Below are 17,108 nucleotides of genomic sequence, written 5' to 3' on the forward strand. Positions count from 1 at the left end.
AACTAATAACAAAAAAATATATATACAAGCAACTCCTGCAGCTCAATTTCAGAAAAATAAATGACCCAATCAAAAATGGGCCAAATAACTAAACAGACATTTCTCCTAAGAAGGCATACAGATGGCTAACAAACACATGAGAAGATGCTCAACATCACTCATTATCAGAGAAATGCAAATCAAGACCACATTGAGGTACCATCTCTCTCTGATCAGAATGGCTGCTATCCAAACATCTACAAATAATAAATGCTGGAGAGTGTGCAGAGAAAAGTGAACCCTCTTACACTCTTGTTGGGAATGCAAACTAGTAAAATCACTATGGAGAACAATGTGGAGATTCCTTAAAAAAGTGGAAATAGAACTTCCATATGACCCAGCAATTCCACTGCTGGGCATACACTCCGAGGAACCCAGAATTGAAAGACATGTGTACCTCAATGTTCATCACAACACTGTTTACAATAGCCAGGACATGGAAGCAAAACCTAGATGTCCATTGGCAGATGAATGGATAAGAAAGCTGTTGTACATATGCATAATGGAATATTACTCAGCTATTGAAATGAATGCATTTGAATCAGTTCTCATAAGGTGGATGAAAATGGAGCCTATTATACAGAGTGAAGTAGCCAGAAAGAAAAACACCAATAGAGTATACTAACACATATATATGGAATTCAGAAGGATGGTAATCATGACCCTATATGCGAGACAGCCAAAGAAACACAGATGTAAAGAACAGTCTTTTGGACTCTGTGGGAGAAAGCGAGGGTGGGGTGATTTGAGAGGGTAGAGTTGAAACGTGTATATTATCATACGTGAAGCAGATCACCGGTCCAGGTTTGCTGCATGAGACAGGATGCTCAGGGCTTGTGCACTGGGATGACCCTCAGGGATGGGATGGGGAGGGAGGTTGGAGGGAGGGTCAGGATGGTGAACACATGTACACCCATTGCTGATCCATGTCAATGTATGGCAAAAACCACTACAATATTTGTAAAGTAATTAGCCTCCAATTAAAATAAATTAATTAATAACAAAAAGAAGTGAGAGATGGAGGGAGTCAGAGATCCAACAGGTGGATTCAACATAAGAAAAGTGTATATCACAGGTTTGAAAATGGAGACAGAGGATGTGGGTGGCTTCTAGGACCGAAGAGTGGCTTCTGATTTACAGCCAGTAAGAAAACAGGGACCTCAGTCGTACAACCAGTGAATTTTGCCAAAATATGATGAATTTGGGAGAGAATCCAAAGCCTCAAATAATATTACAGCACCAGTCCACACCCTGATTTCAGCCTTAATGAGACTGAGTAGAGGACATAGCTAGTCCATCTTCAGACTCCTGATCCAGTGATATTGTGAGATGATAAGTCTATATTACTTTAAGCTGATAAGTTTATGGCAATTTTCTATAGAGAAATAGAAAACTAACACAAGCAATTTTATCTTTATCTTCATATCTCAACCTAGGTCCTATCTCAGAGGCAGTGAGACAGGAGTGTCTCAGTGATTGAGTGTCTCAATCACTGCCCCTGTCTCAGGGGCAGTGATTATAATTACTTTTGTGTAAACGTCTAAGTCTTTATTATTTTAAATTCCCTGTATTTTTCTCCAACATACTTTTGCATCCTTAGTTTCAAGTATGAGTTTGTAGTCACCCTCTTCTCTGAGTATACTCTTACCTGTATATTATACTTCTATACCAGTGATTTTATTTTATCTTCTACTTAGAAGTCCATCTCACATCCCTTCAATATTTCTGGCCCCAGTCTTAACCATCATTCAAGGTTCAACTCCAACACCACCTCTTTCCTAAAACTGTCATTGAGTTACTGCAGTTTTTTTCAATCTGTCCCTTCTTTGTACACCCAGAGAAGTACTCCAAGCCTCTTGTGAGCTTCTCTTCTTCTTCACTGTGTTCTAGTTGCACAGACATTTGATCTTCTTACAAGGAAGAGGTGCCAATGTAACACATATATTACCTTATTTACAGGAGGTGACTTAGATGTATGGATTGGTGGATGGATGGGTAGTTGGTAGATTCATGAGTTAGTGAATCCCAAGAGCTGACCTTTACTACCTTAATATTCTATCCACTTCACCTTCTCTAACACATTTATATATTTTTCTCTCTTTCTTGGTTACTTAATTTTTCACCATCACCATCCTCCACACTCTTCTCTTGCTGAGCCAGACTTTCTTGCTGTCATATCCATAAGCAATAAAACTGAAAACACGTTGCATGAGAAATTATGCTAGCCTAGTATTTCATTGCTCTAATTTGGCCTCTGGAAATTATTTGGTGCATGAGAGATAACAGTATGCTCATTCAATTACTAACATAATTCTAAAAGGACTTCCAGCTCAGTGCTTCCTATATATATATATATATATATATACACACACAAATATGTGTGTGAGTGTATAAAGGCAAAGGTGACTTGGTGACTAATCAGACAAGACATTTGTATTATTAGCCAAGATTTATAGAAAAACATGTGTCATCTGGGCCTGAAAAAAACAATTAGGAAAATTATTTTCAGCTATAATAATTTTTCTAGAAACATGAAAGCAAATGGAAGTACATAAAGTTGAATAATGCTATAAGCAATTTATCAAGATATTATTGTTATTAAAGTAAGAGGATATTCTGTATCAACCATTGTTATAATGAATAGTTTGGTGAGTTATCCAAATGAAACTTCTTGGTGTTGCTCACAATTGTGTGGTTATCATACACAATTCTTTGTAGAGTGCCAATTGCTTATAACACTAAATTATAGATTTCAATAAATTAATGATGTTTCACTTAACTGTGCTAGAATCCACCATGTGTTTTGTAAAGATAGTTGTGCCTGTTGAATGACACAGTGACAACTGCATGTAAAGAGATTCTTCTCTAAATAAAACCACTTAAATGTGTTTCATATCTTTCCAGTTCTCTCTTGGTTAATGCTGTGCATTTCTCTGCTTCCTTTTACCATCACTGCCCTCCATCAGCTTATCTTTCTATTATGTTCTTGAATATGAGATCTATAAGATGATGAGAAGCAGGATTAAAGTCACCAATTGAGCCCATTATACAGAGTGAAGTAAGCCAGAAAGATAAACATCAATACAGTATACTATCGCATATATATGGAATTTTAAAAGATGGTAATGATAACCCTATATGCAAAACAGAAAAAGAGACACAGATGTACCAAACAGACTTTTAGACTCTGTGGGAGAAGGCGAGGGTGGGATGTTCAGAGAGAACAGCATTGAAACAAGTATATGATCAAGGGTAAAACAGATCACTAGCCCAGGTTGGATGCATGAGACAAGTGCTCAGGGCTGGTGCACTGGGAAGACCCAGAGGGATGGGATGGAGAGGGAAGCGGGAGGGGGAATTGGGATCCATGGCTGATTCATGTCAATGTATGGCAAAAACCACTACAATATTGTAAAGTAATTAGCCTCCAACTAATAAAAATAAATGGAAAAAAAAAATAAAGTTACCAATTATTGAGCAGTTGCTATGTGTGATCTAAATACATGTGTGTGTGTGCATGTGTATACACAGACAAACATATATTTATTTAATCCCCAAACCAACTCAAACAACAACATAGGAACTCAGCAAATATTTTTAAAGTAATAAAGATTTTAGCTAATAAAATTATAGGAAACATCAATTGGAGAAAAATGGGAAAGATCAAAAAGAGGCAGAGAACCATCAAGAAAAATCTGAAGAATCTGAAACACTGAAGCTCTGAAAGTTTTACCACCTAAGCTATGAAACAGAGCTGTAAGTGAAAACCGAATCTTGCCAGCCTCAAATTATATATATTCACTCATGGTACTACAGCAATTGCTTCTTCCACAGAAAAGCCAGTGTCCACTATTCATTATCATTTCTTCAAACTATTCCTAAAGATTATCTACTTCTTTTTCTTTCTTTTATATTTATGTTTTTAAATATTTATGTTTTCAATTGATGTTTTCTGTGCTCATCTTTACGATTCTCCAATCTAAAATATTTATTCAGTGATGAACTTGTGCCAAAGAAGATATATCATTGAGTGAAATAGATACAGCCTCCTATCTTCATGGAGCTTATGATCTAGTTGGAGAAGATAGACAATAAATAAATAAAACACATACTGTGGCAGGTGATGACAAGCAGTATAAAGGCAAATACAATAAAAGAGGAGGAATGGCAGTGACATGGAGCAAGGGCTTTGGTCAAAGAAGGTCATGAGGCAATGGCCCATAGTAAAAGAGTAGATAAATGCGTGTTCCGATTTCACTTCCAGGTACTCTAGTGCCTAGTATCTATTACTTCTCAGTATTTTTGACCTAGGCTTCCCCGGTGGCTCAGTGGTAAAGAATCCACCTGCAATTCAGGGGCCTCAGGAGACACGGGCTCGATCCCTGGGTTGGAAATGTCCCTTGGAGAAGGGCATGACAATTTACTCCAGTATTCTCACCTGGAGAATCACTGCAGTCCATGGGGTTGCAGAGTCAGACACGACTGAAGCAACTTAGCATGCACACATGCCTTTTTGACTTTCTGAGTGACAAGAGGCTCAAGAAAGCAAGACTAGTTCTAGATGTCATTCTTAGGTGTGTCAGTGGGGCACCTGGCTTTCGGCTAGATTTTGTTGATTTTGACTCATGAACTGATAGAAGCATCAGTCTATAGCTAGGTGAACTCGGGGAGGAGCAGCAGATAGTGGCATGGATTCCTTGGGCTTCATTTGTCCTATTGTTCTGGTCTTTTTTGATGTAGGCAGGAGAGACACCTTCTTCCTATTAATCCCAATTATTCTCCGGGTGGGGAATTTTCCAATGATTTCTACTTTCATCCAGAAGACAAGCTCCCATCTGCTCAGCAAGAGAGTAAATGTTTTGATGTACATTGCTTTCTTTGCAAGCTTTCTGAAAAGGAATAGCTAAGTGTGAATCCACAAGAGCTTTCACATTCATAGGCAACATTTATGAGTGTGTTTAACATAAAATCTTACTGTTAAACTTTTGCTGATCTACTCTTGTGAATCTTTTACCAATTATTTAGGTTCTATTAATCATCATCTTAGCTAATTAATTTAATTTCTCATGCTGATGTCTTCTTAGCAGCATCTTGGTTTTGTCAAGATTAAATGAAATGGTCTGTGTAAAGACTACAGCCTCACTCATGTTCAATAACCTTGTGAGCTCATCTTACAGCAAGTAAGGTGGTTTGGGTTGACCAGCAGTTTCGTTTCCTTGTTTTCTATTTTAAAATGAGTAGTGGGGAAAGTTTACCATTAGAGAACATCAACATATATTGACAGTATCAGCAAGCTAAGAGATTAAGTAACACTATAATTCAAACATGGCAAACATAGTTTCTAAGACCTATTTATATTCTGTACTAGATTTTAGACTTTTTGGCAATTTGGCGTACAAGTGAAAAAAAAAATTGTCTCAATTGTTTGCGTTGCGTTTCATTCTTCTCAAACATGGCCTGTGCTTTTGCAACACTTTTAACCTGTGGAAGGGTTCAGTTTAGTAGCTCAGTCATGTCCGACTCTTTGCAAGCCCATGAATCGCAGCACACCAGGCCTCCCTGTCCATCACCAACTCCCGGAGACCACCCAAACCCATGTCCATCGAGTCGGTGATGCCATCCAACCATCTCATCCTCTGTCGTCCCCTTCTCCTCCTGCCCCCAATCCCTCCCAGAATCAGGGTTTTCTCCAATGAGTCAACTCTTCGCATGAGGTGGCCAAAGTATGGAGTTTCAGCTTCAGCATCAGTCCTTCCAATGAACACCCGGGATTGATTTCCCTTAGGATGGACTGGTTGGATCTCCTTGCAGTCCAAGGGACTCTCAAGAGTCTTCTCCAACACCACAGTTCAAAAGCATCAATTCTTTGGCGCTCAGCCTTCTTCACAGTACAACTCTCACATCCATTCATGACCACTGGAAAAACCATAGCCTTGACTAGATGGAACTTTTTGGCAAAGTAATGTCTCTGCTTTTTAATATGCTCTCTAGGTTGGTCATAACTTTCCTTCCAAGGAGTAAGTGTCTTTTAACTTAATGGCTACAATCACAATCTGAAGTGATTTTGGAGCCCAAGAAAATAAAGTCTGACACTGTTTCCACTGTTTAACCGTCTATTTGCCATGAAGTGATGGGACCAGATGCCATGATCTTAGTTTTCTGAATGTTGAATTTTAAGCCAACATTTTCACTCTCCTCCTTCACTTTCATCAAGAGGCTTTTTAATTCCTCTTCACTTTCTGCCATAAGCGTGGTGCCATGTGCATATCTGAGGTTATTGATATTTCTCCCGGCAATCTTGATTCCAGCTTGTGCTTCTTCCAGCCCAGCGTTTCTCATGATGTACTCTGCAGATAAGTTAAATAAGCAGGGTGACAATATACAGCCTTGATGTACTCCTTTTCCTATTTGGAACCAGTCTGTTGGTCCATGTCCAGTTCTAACTGTTGCTTCCTGACCTGCATATAGGTTTCTCAAGAAGTAGGTCAGGTGGCCTGGTATTCCCATCTCTTGAATTTTCCACAGTTTATTGTGATCCACACAGTCAAAGGCTTTGGCATAGTCAATAAAGCAGAAATAGATGTTTTTCTGGAACTGTCTTGCTTTTTTGATGATCCAGCAGATGTTGTCTATTTGATCTCTGGTTCCTCTGCCTTTTCTAAAACCAGCTTGAACATCTGGAAGTTCATGGTTCACGTATTGCTGAAGCCTGGCTTGGAGAATTTTGAGCATTACTTTACTAGCGTGTGAGATGAGTGCATTTGCACGATAGTTGGAGCATTCTTTGGGATTGCCTTTCCTTGAAATTAGAAGGTGGAAGGGTAGAGAGGTGAATAAACTGATATACTGTAAAAACTGAGATAGTTACCTTGAATAAGGTCTCACATTCTTGATTTGACTTTGCTTCCTTGTGGTATTATTGAACTTGTATCATTATCCTCCATATTTTCTTTACATGGAAATTAACTCTAGAAGTTAGATTAGATTCTGATTTGAGAATTTTGATAAGAATATTACATAGATGGTACTGTGGTCCTCATATTGTATTGTAACAGGAATCATACAATGATTGATTGTCCCACCTTTATTGAAGAACTCACTGATCAGTGGGGTCTGGTAGTATAAATAGGCTGATCTCTCTATTGTTAAATTCCTCATCAAGTTGCTATATAACAGTTTCAGCATTGTTGTCTGAATCAATTATGTCATTTAGGATTGCAAAATATTGGTTTTTAATCTTATTGTTCTTTCCATATGTATTAGTTGGAATTGTTCTATAAAAATTGCTTATCTTTGTCAATTAGGATGATTTAGTTACTCTGAAATATAGTTCAGAGTATATTTCAGAACTTGGAAAGGCAAGATAAATACTTAGGTCTTTCCTTTTAATTACCAAATTTCAGAATACAAATTTGGTAACAGCAATTTCTAATGGCGACCGATGAGGGTTTTATATTAAGTATGATGTACAATGAAAAATAACATTACAAAATCCAGCTGGATTTCTTTTTAGCAACAGTACATCATTGATGACTTTGGTTAAGTGAGAATAATTGATCACATACCCAATAAAACAGGCTGACTGTTGATTCTGGTAAGCTCTTCCTGTTTTTAGGGAACATCAAGTATGTATCATAGCTCTATAGTCCCTCGGTCTCATTTTAATGTGTCTGCATGTACTGTGAAGGCTGAGTCATCTGGGGGTGCTTTATGCCTAGGGGATCATCCTAGGGCTGTGCTGGGAATCTGAGGACTGAGTTAGTTAAAGGTTTCTCTAGTTGGCTCCAATATCTATTCATTATTTCTGGGTCTCTGATATTACCATATGCCTAAATGAAAAAATAGCCCTTTTCAATGAAAAGTAATAAAGAACTGACAGTCATCTTCCTGGATGTTAAAGATAATTTATGCTGGGAATTATGCTAATATTTATTGAATAATGTAGTAAATCAACTTACTCAACACATTTATCAGTCAATTAGATGAAAATTGTCTTTAAGTTGCAGTGGGAGGGGGTTAAATAATAAAATATATATTTTCCCTGACTTTAAGAATCTTTTTTCTATTTGTATGAGGAGTATTTTTAAAATTTATTTCAGTAGAGAGATTAGCTACATAAACAGAATAGGCACATCACACACACACATACACATATATAAGTTAATTATATGAAGCACAAAGTAGTGCAAGTTATGGAAGAGGTACTATGTATTATGGGACTTGAAAACTAATTAATATACTTTCCCTGTATTCACTTCCCTCATATGTAAAGAAAGTTTCATAGACAGCATGGTACTGGAGTTTCATATTGAAGGATGGGCAGATCTGATATGATTTGGCAAATGATACTTTTTGGGATTTAAAGGAAAAGTCAAGTATGTTTCCAAAATTTTTTGCCTGAGTTACTTTGTGGATGGTGGTGTTCTTTAAAGAGATATGAACCTAGAAACTGCAACCATTTGTCTGGGGAGTGATGAAGGTTCGAGGAGTTGGTGGGAAGCTGATGAATTCAGTTTTGGGGAGTAAAAATTACTAGGCTACATAACTCCTTCTGCTTTGACCAAATTCCAATCTGGTACTCAATCCACTGTTCCCATTTGTCAATACAGCAAATATTTATTGAGTTTTGACTATGTGCCAGGCACTTTATTGAGTACTAGAGCTACAGAAATGAACAAGACAGAAAAAGTTCCACCTGTACAGAAGTGACAAGCTAGTCTATTAGGGGAAGATAAGCATTAAAATATTATTGGATTAACTACAGTTTTGAGAGGAAGTTAGAGTACCAGATCGTATGAAAGCATTTGAAAAGGTGACTTAATTCAGTCTGGTACTACGGTAGACCTCCGTGATGTCAATCTGTGTACACAGCTCCCAATGGTACCATTTTCACAAAACCCTGAAGCTTCTCCTCAGTTACATCAGGATCTTGTACATATTTAGAGCCTCAGTTCTCTTCATTGGAAAATGAGGATGATTACATTGCCACACTTGATGATTATATCGCCACATTTATATGAATTAAATAATTCATATAAACCGCACAACATTGTGCCAAGCAACATAGATTTTTTATTTTCCTCTTTCCTAAATCTGAATCTTGTGACTTTCTATCTTTAGCAATATAGCCCACCAACAGAATGTTAGCACACTTGCAGAAACAGGCACGTATTTCGGACATTACATCCTTAGAATATGTTAACCAACAGAAGGCTTCCATTCTCTGACTTCCTTCTGTGCTGAGCTTATCATCATCTATATCATCTTTATGACATAAAGTCCTTTCAGAAGCCTTGTTATAGCAAAATCATAAATCTTGATGAATTGTCAAAACCATCAAATTGCTTCATGTGTTTCTTATCCACATAGGCACCATGACTTCACTGCTTAGATTGTTCATGAGGCTAAATTCAAGTCACTTTCTTTTTTTTTTTTTTTGTAATCTTTACAGATACACTTGGACTTGTTAGACCACATTTCCCACGTTTTACTTCAGAAAGAGAGGCCATCACCTATTGTATAGCACAGGGAACTATATTCAATATAGTTGTAATAACCTATATTGGAAAATGGAAAAGAATGGAAGAAAATGGAAAAGAATGTGTGTGTGTCTGTGCACTATTGAATCAATTTGCTGTATACCTGAAACTAACATAACATTGTAAACCAACTCTATTTCAGTAAAATTATTTTAAAGATTACATAATTATAGAAAAAAGAAGAGAGGTCATCATACTTAGGACAATGGGATATATAAACAGTTTAATTCATAATACCTGCCTTTGACATCTTAATTTACTCTAAGCTGTTTTAAGAAAACAAAACAACAACGCTTAGAGAAGGAAATGGCAACCCACTCCAGTATTCTTGCCTGGAGAATTCCATGGACAGAGAAATCTGGTGGGCTACAGTCCATGGAGTTGCAAGGAGTCAGACACAACTGAGTGACTAGAACAACAACCCTGTATTTCATCTGTTAAAACATTAAACAAAAAATACATCATTCAAAGTCTATTTCTTGGGCTTCCCTGGTTGTCTAGTGGTTAAGAATCTGCCTGCCAATGCAGGGAACATGGGTTTGATCCCTGATCCAGGATGATCCCACATGCTGCAGAGCAACTAAGCCTGTGCACCACAACTATTGAGCCTGTGCTCTGCAACAAGAGAAGCCACGTGATGAAAAGCCCATGCACCACAAGTAGAGAGTAGCTGCAGTTTGCCACAACTAGAGAAAGTCTGTACATGGGAACAAAGACCCAGCGTAGCCATAAAAATAAATAGATCTTAAAAAAGAAAAAAAAAAGTGTATTTCCTTCTTTAAATATGCTCCAATGTTTGCATGTTGACTTTTTTTGGCATTTCCTCTTTAGCCTCTCCTTGATTTAGAAGGAAATATAATTTTGTTCAGGCTTCCCTGGTATCTCAGCTGGTAAAGAATCTGCCTGCAATGCAGGAGACCCCGGTTCAATTCCTGGATTGGAAAAATCCTCTGGAGGAGGCATAGTCTACCCATTCCAGTATTCTTGAGCTTCCCTGATGGTTCAGATGGTAAAGAACCTGCCTGCAGTGCTGGAGACCTGGGGTCAATCCCTGAGTTGGGAAGATCCACGGAGGAGGGCGTAGCAACCTACTCCAGTATTCTTGCCTGGAAAATCTCCATGGACAGAGGAGCCTGGTGGGCTACAGTCTAGGGGGTTGCAAAGGGCCAGACATGACCAAGCAACTAAGCACAGTACAGCATAATTTTGTTCTTTCCTCTATATGAGCAACCCACATCAATTCCTGATATCCTGTGGGTCTCTGAAGGGATTAAGACCAGTGTTTTCAACCTCAGTTGAACTTTTAGTACCTTTTCCTCATAAATTCTGACAGTGTTTAGCCATTTTATCATCATGTGACCATTATTGATGGCTCCTGATATATATATATATATAAATATATATATATATTTATATATATATATATATATACACACACACATATAACAGAATTAGCTCTACTTTTCACAGAGCTTTCAAAGGCAGCAGGGATGCATTTTCTCATCAGTCTGCATAGGAGTGCCTGATTGGCATTGCAGTGTGTGTGTGATGGCATACATTTGAAGTGTCTGGTTAATAGCTAGTGAGGGGAGAACAGGTGATACACAAATGACATGCTCCTTTACACTCTGATAGCTCTCATTTTGGCTCATGAGAAAGGGACACTCGCACACATATTTTACACATGTGTTTACACAGTAGAGCAGAGTAGGTGAGGAAGAAAAGTGCTCTGGAGCCAAGCTGCCTGAGTTCATCTTTCTATTGAGTAGTTACTATCCATGAGCTATGAGAGCTCGGGTGAGTTATATTTCTATGTGAGTTATATTTCTATAACTTAATGTCTTCATTTATAAGATAAGGATACTAGAAGCCCTGAATAGTGATGTTGTGATAAATAATGTAATCTGTAGATCAATGCCTGCTACATAATAGAACCTCAGGAAGAATTTACCATAATACTTTTATGGTTGGATTTTAGCTCTGATTGGTTGGAGTGGATTGCTATGGAGTTAAACACCTGTATGACTCACCTATCAGAATTTCAAGGGAATGATGACTATTATTGAAAGGAATAAAATGGTTATTCACATTCTTATCAAAGCTCTTTGACAGGTACCTAAAGTTGAACCATAAACTGAAAAGTGACTCAGTTTATATTCTTTTTAATATTTTTCCATCTTTGTCACAGGATATTGAACATATTTCCCTGTGCTATGTAGTAGGACCTTGTTGTTTGTCCATCCTATATATACTAGTTTGCATCTGCTAACCCCAAACTCCCAATCCATCCCTCCCCTAACTCCCTCCCATTTGGCAGCCACAAGTCTGTTCTTTATGTGTGTGTTTGTTTCTGTTTCATGGATATGTTGATTTGTACCATATTTTATTTATTTATTGGATTCCACATATAAGTGATATTGTATGGTATGTGTCTTTCTCTTTCTGACTTACTTCACTTGGTGTGAATATCTTTAGGTCCATCCATGCTACATCAAATGGTATTGTTTCATTCTCTTGGATAGCTGAATAATATTCCATTAATGCATATTCCACTTTATATATACCATATCTTCTTTATCAATTTATCTATCAATGGCCATTTAGGTTGTTTCCATACGCTGTCTATAGTATGCTGTCTCCATATGCTGTCTCCAGTGCTGCAATGAACATTGGGGTGCATGTGTCCTTTAGAACCATGTTTTTCTCTGAATATGTGCCCAGGAATGGGATTGCTGGATCATTTGATAGCTCTATTTTGAGTTTCTTAAGGAACCTCCATACTGTTTTCCATAACAGCTGTACCAGTTTACACTCCCACCAACAGTGTGGGAGGGTTCCCCTCTCTCCATGCCTTCTACCTTGCTGATATTTTATGATGATAGCTCTCCAGGAAGACGGTCTGTCCCCTAGGCAAGCATTTATCCAACACCACACTCACTCCTTGTTTTAACAATAGATGATGAGTATATATGTGGGAGATGGGACAGGGAGACAACTTTTGTGAAAAATATGAAAAATGTTCACATTGAATGTGTGCACGTTAATGGAGGATTAACCATCCTACATACATTTGGATTTATCTAGCTTTAGGAAAAAATAGATATTTTCCTCCTGGACACATATCAACAAATCTGGGAGGAAATAACATAGAAATGATTTTCAGGGAGATAAGCTATTTAGTTTTGAATTTTCTGTGGGATAGCCATTAGGTGAACAATCAGAAATTGACTGCTCTGTGACTTCAAAGTTGTTTTTTATGTTTCAATCTTTGCCCATACCTCCACCTGCACCTCCCAGCACTCAAGGAGTTTGTTGGGATGACAATGTACCATAGAACAGTACAAAGTACAGAGCTGGAGACAGAGAAGCCTGCCTCTATCACTTACTAACCATGTCACGCTGGATAAATGACTTGATCTCTCCAAGCGCAGATTTTCTTACTTTAATCTTTAATCTTAGAGATTAAAAATATCTAGCTCATAGGATTGAGATGAGCATTAAATGAGTGGCCTAAAAACTTCTTATCACAGTGCTGATACATTTATATCATTCATTAAGTGGTAACTAAGCTAACTATTATATATAACTGAATGCAAGCTATAAAAAAAATAGTGTTCAGTGATATCTTTAGACATCACTGTCTCAATGGACATCAGTTTGAGAAAAGAGGGGACATATAAGGCTCTATTTTGAAGAATACAGAAAGTAGAATTGAAAATTCTTTTCCTTCCTCCCCTCATCCTTATTACTATTTTATATAGCCCTAGTAGCAGTGGATCAAATTGCCAGGATCTGTTGGATCATAGAAAAAGCAAGAGGATTCCAGAAAAACACATACTTCTGCTTTATTCATTACACCAAATTCTTTGACTGTATAGATCATAACAAACTGGAAAATTCTTCAAGATGTGGGAATACCAGACCATGTTATCTGTCTCCTGAGAAATCTGTATGCTGGTCAAGAGGCAACAATTAGAACCAGACATGGAACAACAGGTTCAAAATCGGGTAAGGAGTACATCAAGGCTGTATATTGTCACTCGGTTTATTTAATTTATACACAGAGTACATCTGCAAAATGCCAGGCTGGATGAAGCACAAGCCAGAATCAAGATTGCCAGGAGAAATACCAATAACCTCAGATACACAGATGAAACCACCTTTATGGCAGAAAGTGGAGAGGCAGTAAAGAGCCTCTTGATGAAGGTGGAAGAGAAGAGTGAAAAAGCTGGCTTAAAACTCAATATTCAAAAAAACGAAGATCATGGCATTGGGTACCATCACTTCATGGCAAATAGATGGGGAAACAATGGAAGCAGTAACAAGCTTTATTTTCTTGGGCTCCAAAATCACTGCAGATGGTGACTGCAGCCATGAAATTAAAAGGCTCTTACTCCTTGGAAGAAAAGCTATGACCAACCTAGACAGAATATTAAAAAGCAGAGACAGGGGGCATGGTCCTAAGATGGTGGAGGATTACGATGGGGAAACCACTTTCTCCCCCACAAATTCATCAAAAGAACGTTTGAACGCTGAGCAAATTCCACTAAACAACTTCTGAATGCTGGCAGAGGACATCAGGCATGCCAAAAGGCAGCCCATTATCTTCAAAAGGAGGTAGGACAAAATATAAAAGATAAAAAGAGAGACAAAAGAGTTAGGAAATGGAGACCCATTGCGGGAAGGGAATCTTAAAAGAGGAGAAGTTTCCAAACACCAGGAAACCTTCTCACTGGCGGGTCTGTGGGGAGTTTTGGAATCTCACATGACAACATAACTGGGAGGAAAAATAAATGAATAAGACCCACAGTTACATGCCTAATGGCAACTACCAGCAGAGAAGTAGCCCAGAAGCTTGCATCCGCCACCAGCAAGTGGGGACTGAACAGGGAGGAGCGGGCTGCATTGCTTAGGGTAAGGACCAGGCCTGAATGCCCTGAGGACAATCTGAGGGAGCTAATATGAGATAGCAACCCAAACTGTGGGATAGTCAGAGAAAGAGAGAGAGAGAGAGAGAGAGAGAGAGAGAGAGAGGGAGAGAGAGAGAGAGAGGAGAGAGAGAGAGAGAGAGAGAGAGAGAGAGAGAGAAAAGAGAGAGAGAGAGAGAGAGAGAGAGAGAGAGAGAGAGAGAAAAGAGAGAGAGAGAGAGAGAACTATCCCGCGAAAAGCCCTAACCTAAGGCACTGCCAGGCCCCGCTCACAGAACAAAGGACTGAGATAATACCAGATGAGAACTAGCCAGCTGGGGACTGGCCAATCCCCCACCGGAGGCAGGGAGGCAGGCGGGGGGCAGCCAGAGACAGAAAGGGGCAATCTCGGTCTCAGAGACCATATCCTCTACCAAACTGCAAGCAGCCCAGTTGCTAACCAAGACTTCTTGGGATTCTGGACAGTTGACATCCACCAGGAGGGTCACAGCCAGAGATCAGCTCCCCAGAAGAGACGCACAGCACACCTGAGATGGGTGCGCCACTGCCACCCAGGAAACCGAGTGGCTAGGATGGGGGAGGTGATAAGATGCACCTGGGAGAGTGCTCATCAAGCACCTGGTCGCCTGAGCTTCTCAGACCTGGGAAGAGGACAAAACGCAGGCCCAACCAAGTCTGTGACTGTGGAATACCCAAGAACCTGAACGTGAGTGGCTTAGACCTGGGAAGTGCATGCAACCCAGGGCCTGCTTTAGACAGTTCGCCTGCAGAGCAATCTTGAACCTGAGAAATGTAGACCGGGAAAGCACACACACCATGAGTGGGGGCAAACCCAGTGCAGACGAGACACTGCGAGCACTCCCCACACACACCGGTGATATTTGTTTGCAGTGTTCTCCCCTCCCCACAGCACGACTGAACAAGTGAGCCTAAATAAGTGACCACTTTCATCTCCTTGTGTCAGGGCAGAAATTAGACACTGAAGAGACCTGAAAACAGAAGAAGCTAAAATAAACAGGGAACTGCTTTGGAAGTGACAAGTGCAACAGATTAAAACCCTGTAGTTAGCACCAACTACATTGGAAGTGGCCTATAGATCTTGAGAAGTATAAGCTGAAACAAGGAACTATCTGAAACTGAACTGACCCCCGCACTGCCTGCAACAGCTCCAGAGAAATTCCTAAATATATTTTTACTATTATCATTTTTTAATTTTTAAATTTAAAAAAAAATATTTAAGTACTATATTACTCCTTTAATTTTCATTTTTATAATCTACTATTACCTTGCAAAAAATACCCTATTTTTAAAGCAAATTTCATATATTTTTAAAATATTTTTTGTGATTTTTTTTTTAAACCACTTCATTGAAATATAGTCATCCTGTAAAAAGCTATACTTTTTACATTGAGCTATACAACTCAATGAATTTGGAGTGAAGTATACACACATGAAATGACAACTGTGAAGGTCATAAACACCCATCACCTCCCCAGACTGCCTCCCCGCACCTTTAACCATAGCAGAAAATCAGCACTCTCCTTGAAACACAGTGGGTACCCAAGAATAAATTTAAGTATGTTTAGTAAAGATAAAAGGGTGCTCAGGTTGACAGAAACAGCAACTGAAAAGGTTGTCACGAAGTGATCGGATGCAAGGTCTGTAACAGTTACATAAATAGATTCACTTAAGTGCAGTTTGGTAGACAGTCTTTTAGGGAGGGATAAAGTCTTTCACACTGAATGGTCTGTGAGTATCTATGAATATACTTGATCCATATCCTTGGAAATCAGCCGTACCTTCCACTTCCTGTTGGTATCAGGGACTCTGCCTTATTTTGGCTAGATCTTTCCCAGTTCTATCTTCAGAATTAGTTACTAAAAGATTCCTAGCCATCACTTTTTTCAGGTGACTGAAGGAAGTGGTACATTAGTGTTCATAATAACAAAATAGTTGTTGCAAAGTAGTTGCTGCACTTCCACATGTTTATAGAACGCCCCTTCCCAGAATAGCTATTCAGCTATGTGAGAAGGGCTATTTTTCATCCAGCTTTGACCATGAGATATTACCTGGCAGAGCCACAAAATACTCCTCCACAACTCGGTGGGAGTTTTGTAGTAGTTCTTCAGCACAGCTGCCTTCTACCACATCGTCAGATCTCGAGTACAGACATCTGTCCTCCAGGACTGATTCCATGGGCTCCACTCCACCGGTGTTCACCGCGCGGAGTTGGTTGGCGAAGGCGATGGCTTTCTCCAGCCGGGACACAGCCTCCTGGCTGCCGAAGTCCACCAGTGATAGCCGCTCCAGGTGCTGGATCAGCTCGCCCGTGACCCGGCCACTTCCCTGAGGATCCGCCTTGGAGGTAAAGCCCCGGCGCTCGCGCGCCACAGCCCGAAGACCCAGGCGCACGGCCAGCGCCCACATTTCGCTCCGTCTCGGCCGCTGTAGCGCATCCTCTCTGTTTTGTTTTTTTAATATTGTATTTTTAAGAGTCTAAACTCTAGACTTTTAATCTTTGCATTTTGGTACTTGTTATCAATTTTGTACCTTTAAGAATCCAATCTTCAGTATCCATTTTTACTTAGGAGTGTGATTACCA

General features: G+C 39.2%; 1 protein-coding gene across 1 annotated transcript; it reads right to left on the minus strand.

Annotated features, from left to right (window-relative positions):
• Positions 1–16,293: 16,293 nt before the first annotated feature.
• LOC133052435 (glutamyl-tRNA(Gln) amidotransferase subunit C, mitochondrial-like) lies at positions 16,294–16,942 on the minus strand. Its single transcript, XM_061137321.1, has one exon. The coding sequence runs from the start codon at positions 16,931–16,933 to the stop codon at positions 16,541–16,543; it is 393 nt and encodes a 130-aa protein (XP_060993304.1). The 5' UTR covers positions 16,934–16,942; the 3' UTR covers positions 16,294–16,540.
• Between the last annotated feature and the right edge of the window lie 166 nt (positions 16,943–17,108).

Source organism: Dama dama, chromosome X, assembly GCF_033118175.1.
Source record: "Dama dama isolate Ldn47 chromosome X, ASM3311817v1, whole genome shotgun sequence".
Lineage (NCBI taxonomy): Eukaryota > Metazoa > Chordata > Mammalia > Artiodactyla > Cervidae > Dama > Dama dama.

Bases quoted from the DNA above. Each gene is read 5' to 3' on its own strand.
- LOC133052435 (XM_061137321.1), bottom strand. From the start codon at position 16,933: ATGTGGGCGCTGGCCGTGCGCCTGGGTCTTCGGGCTGTGGCGCGCGAG.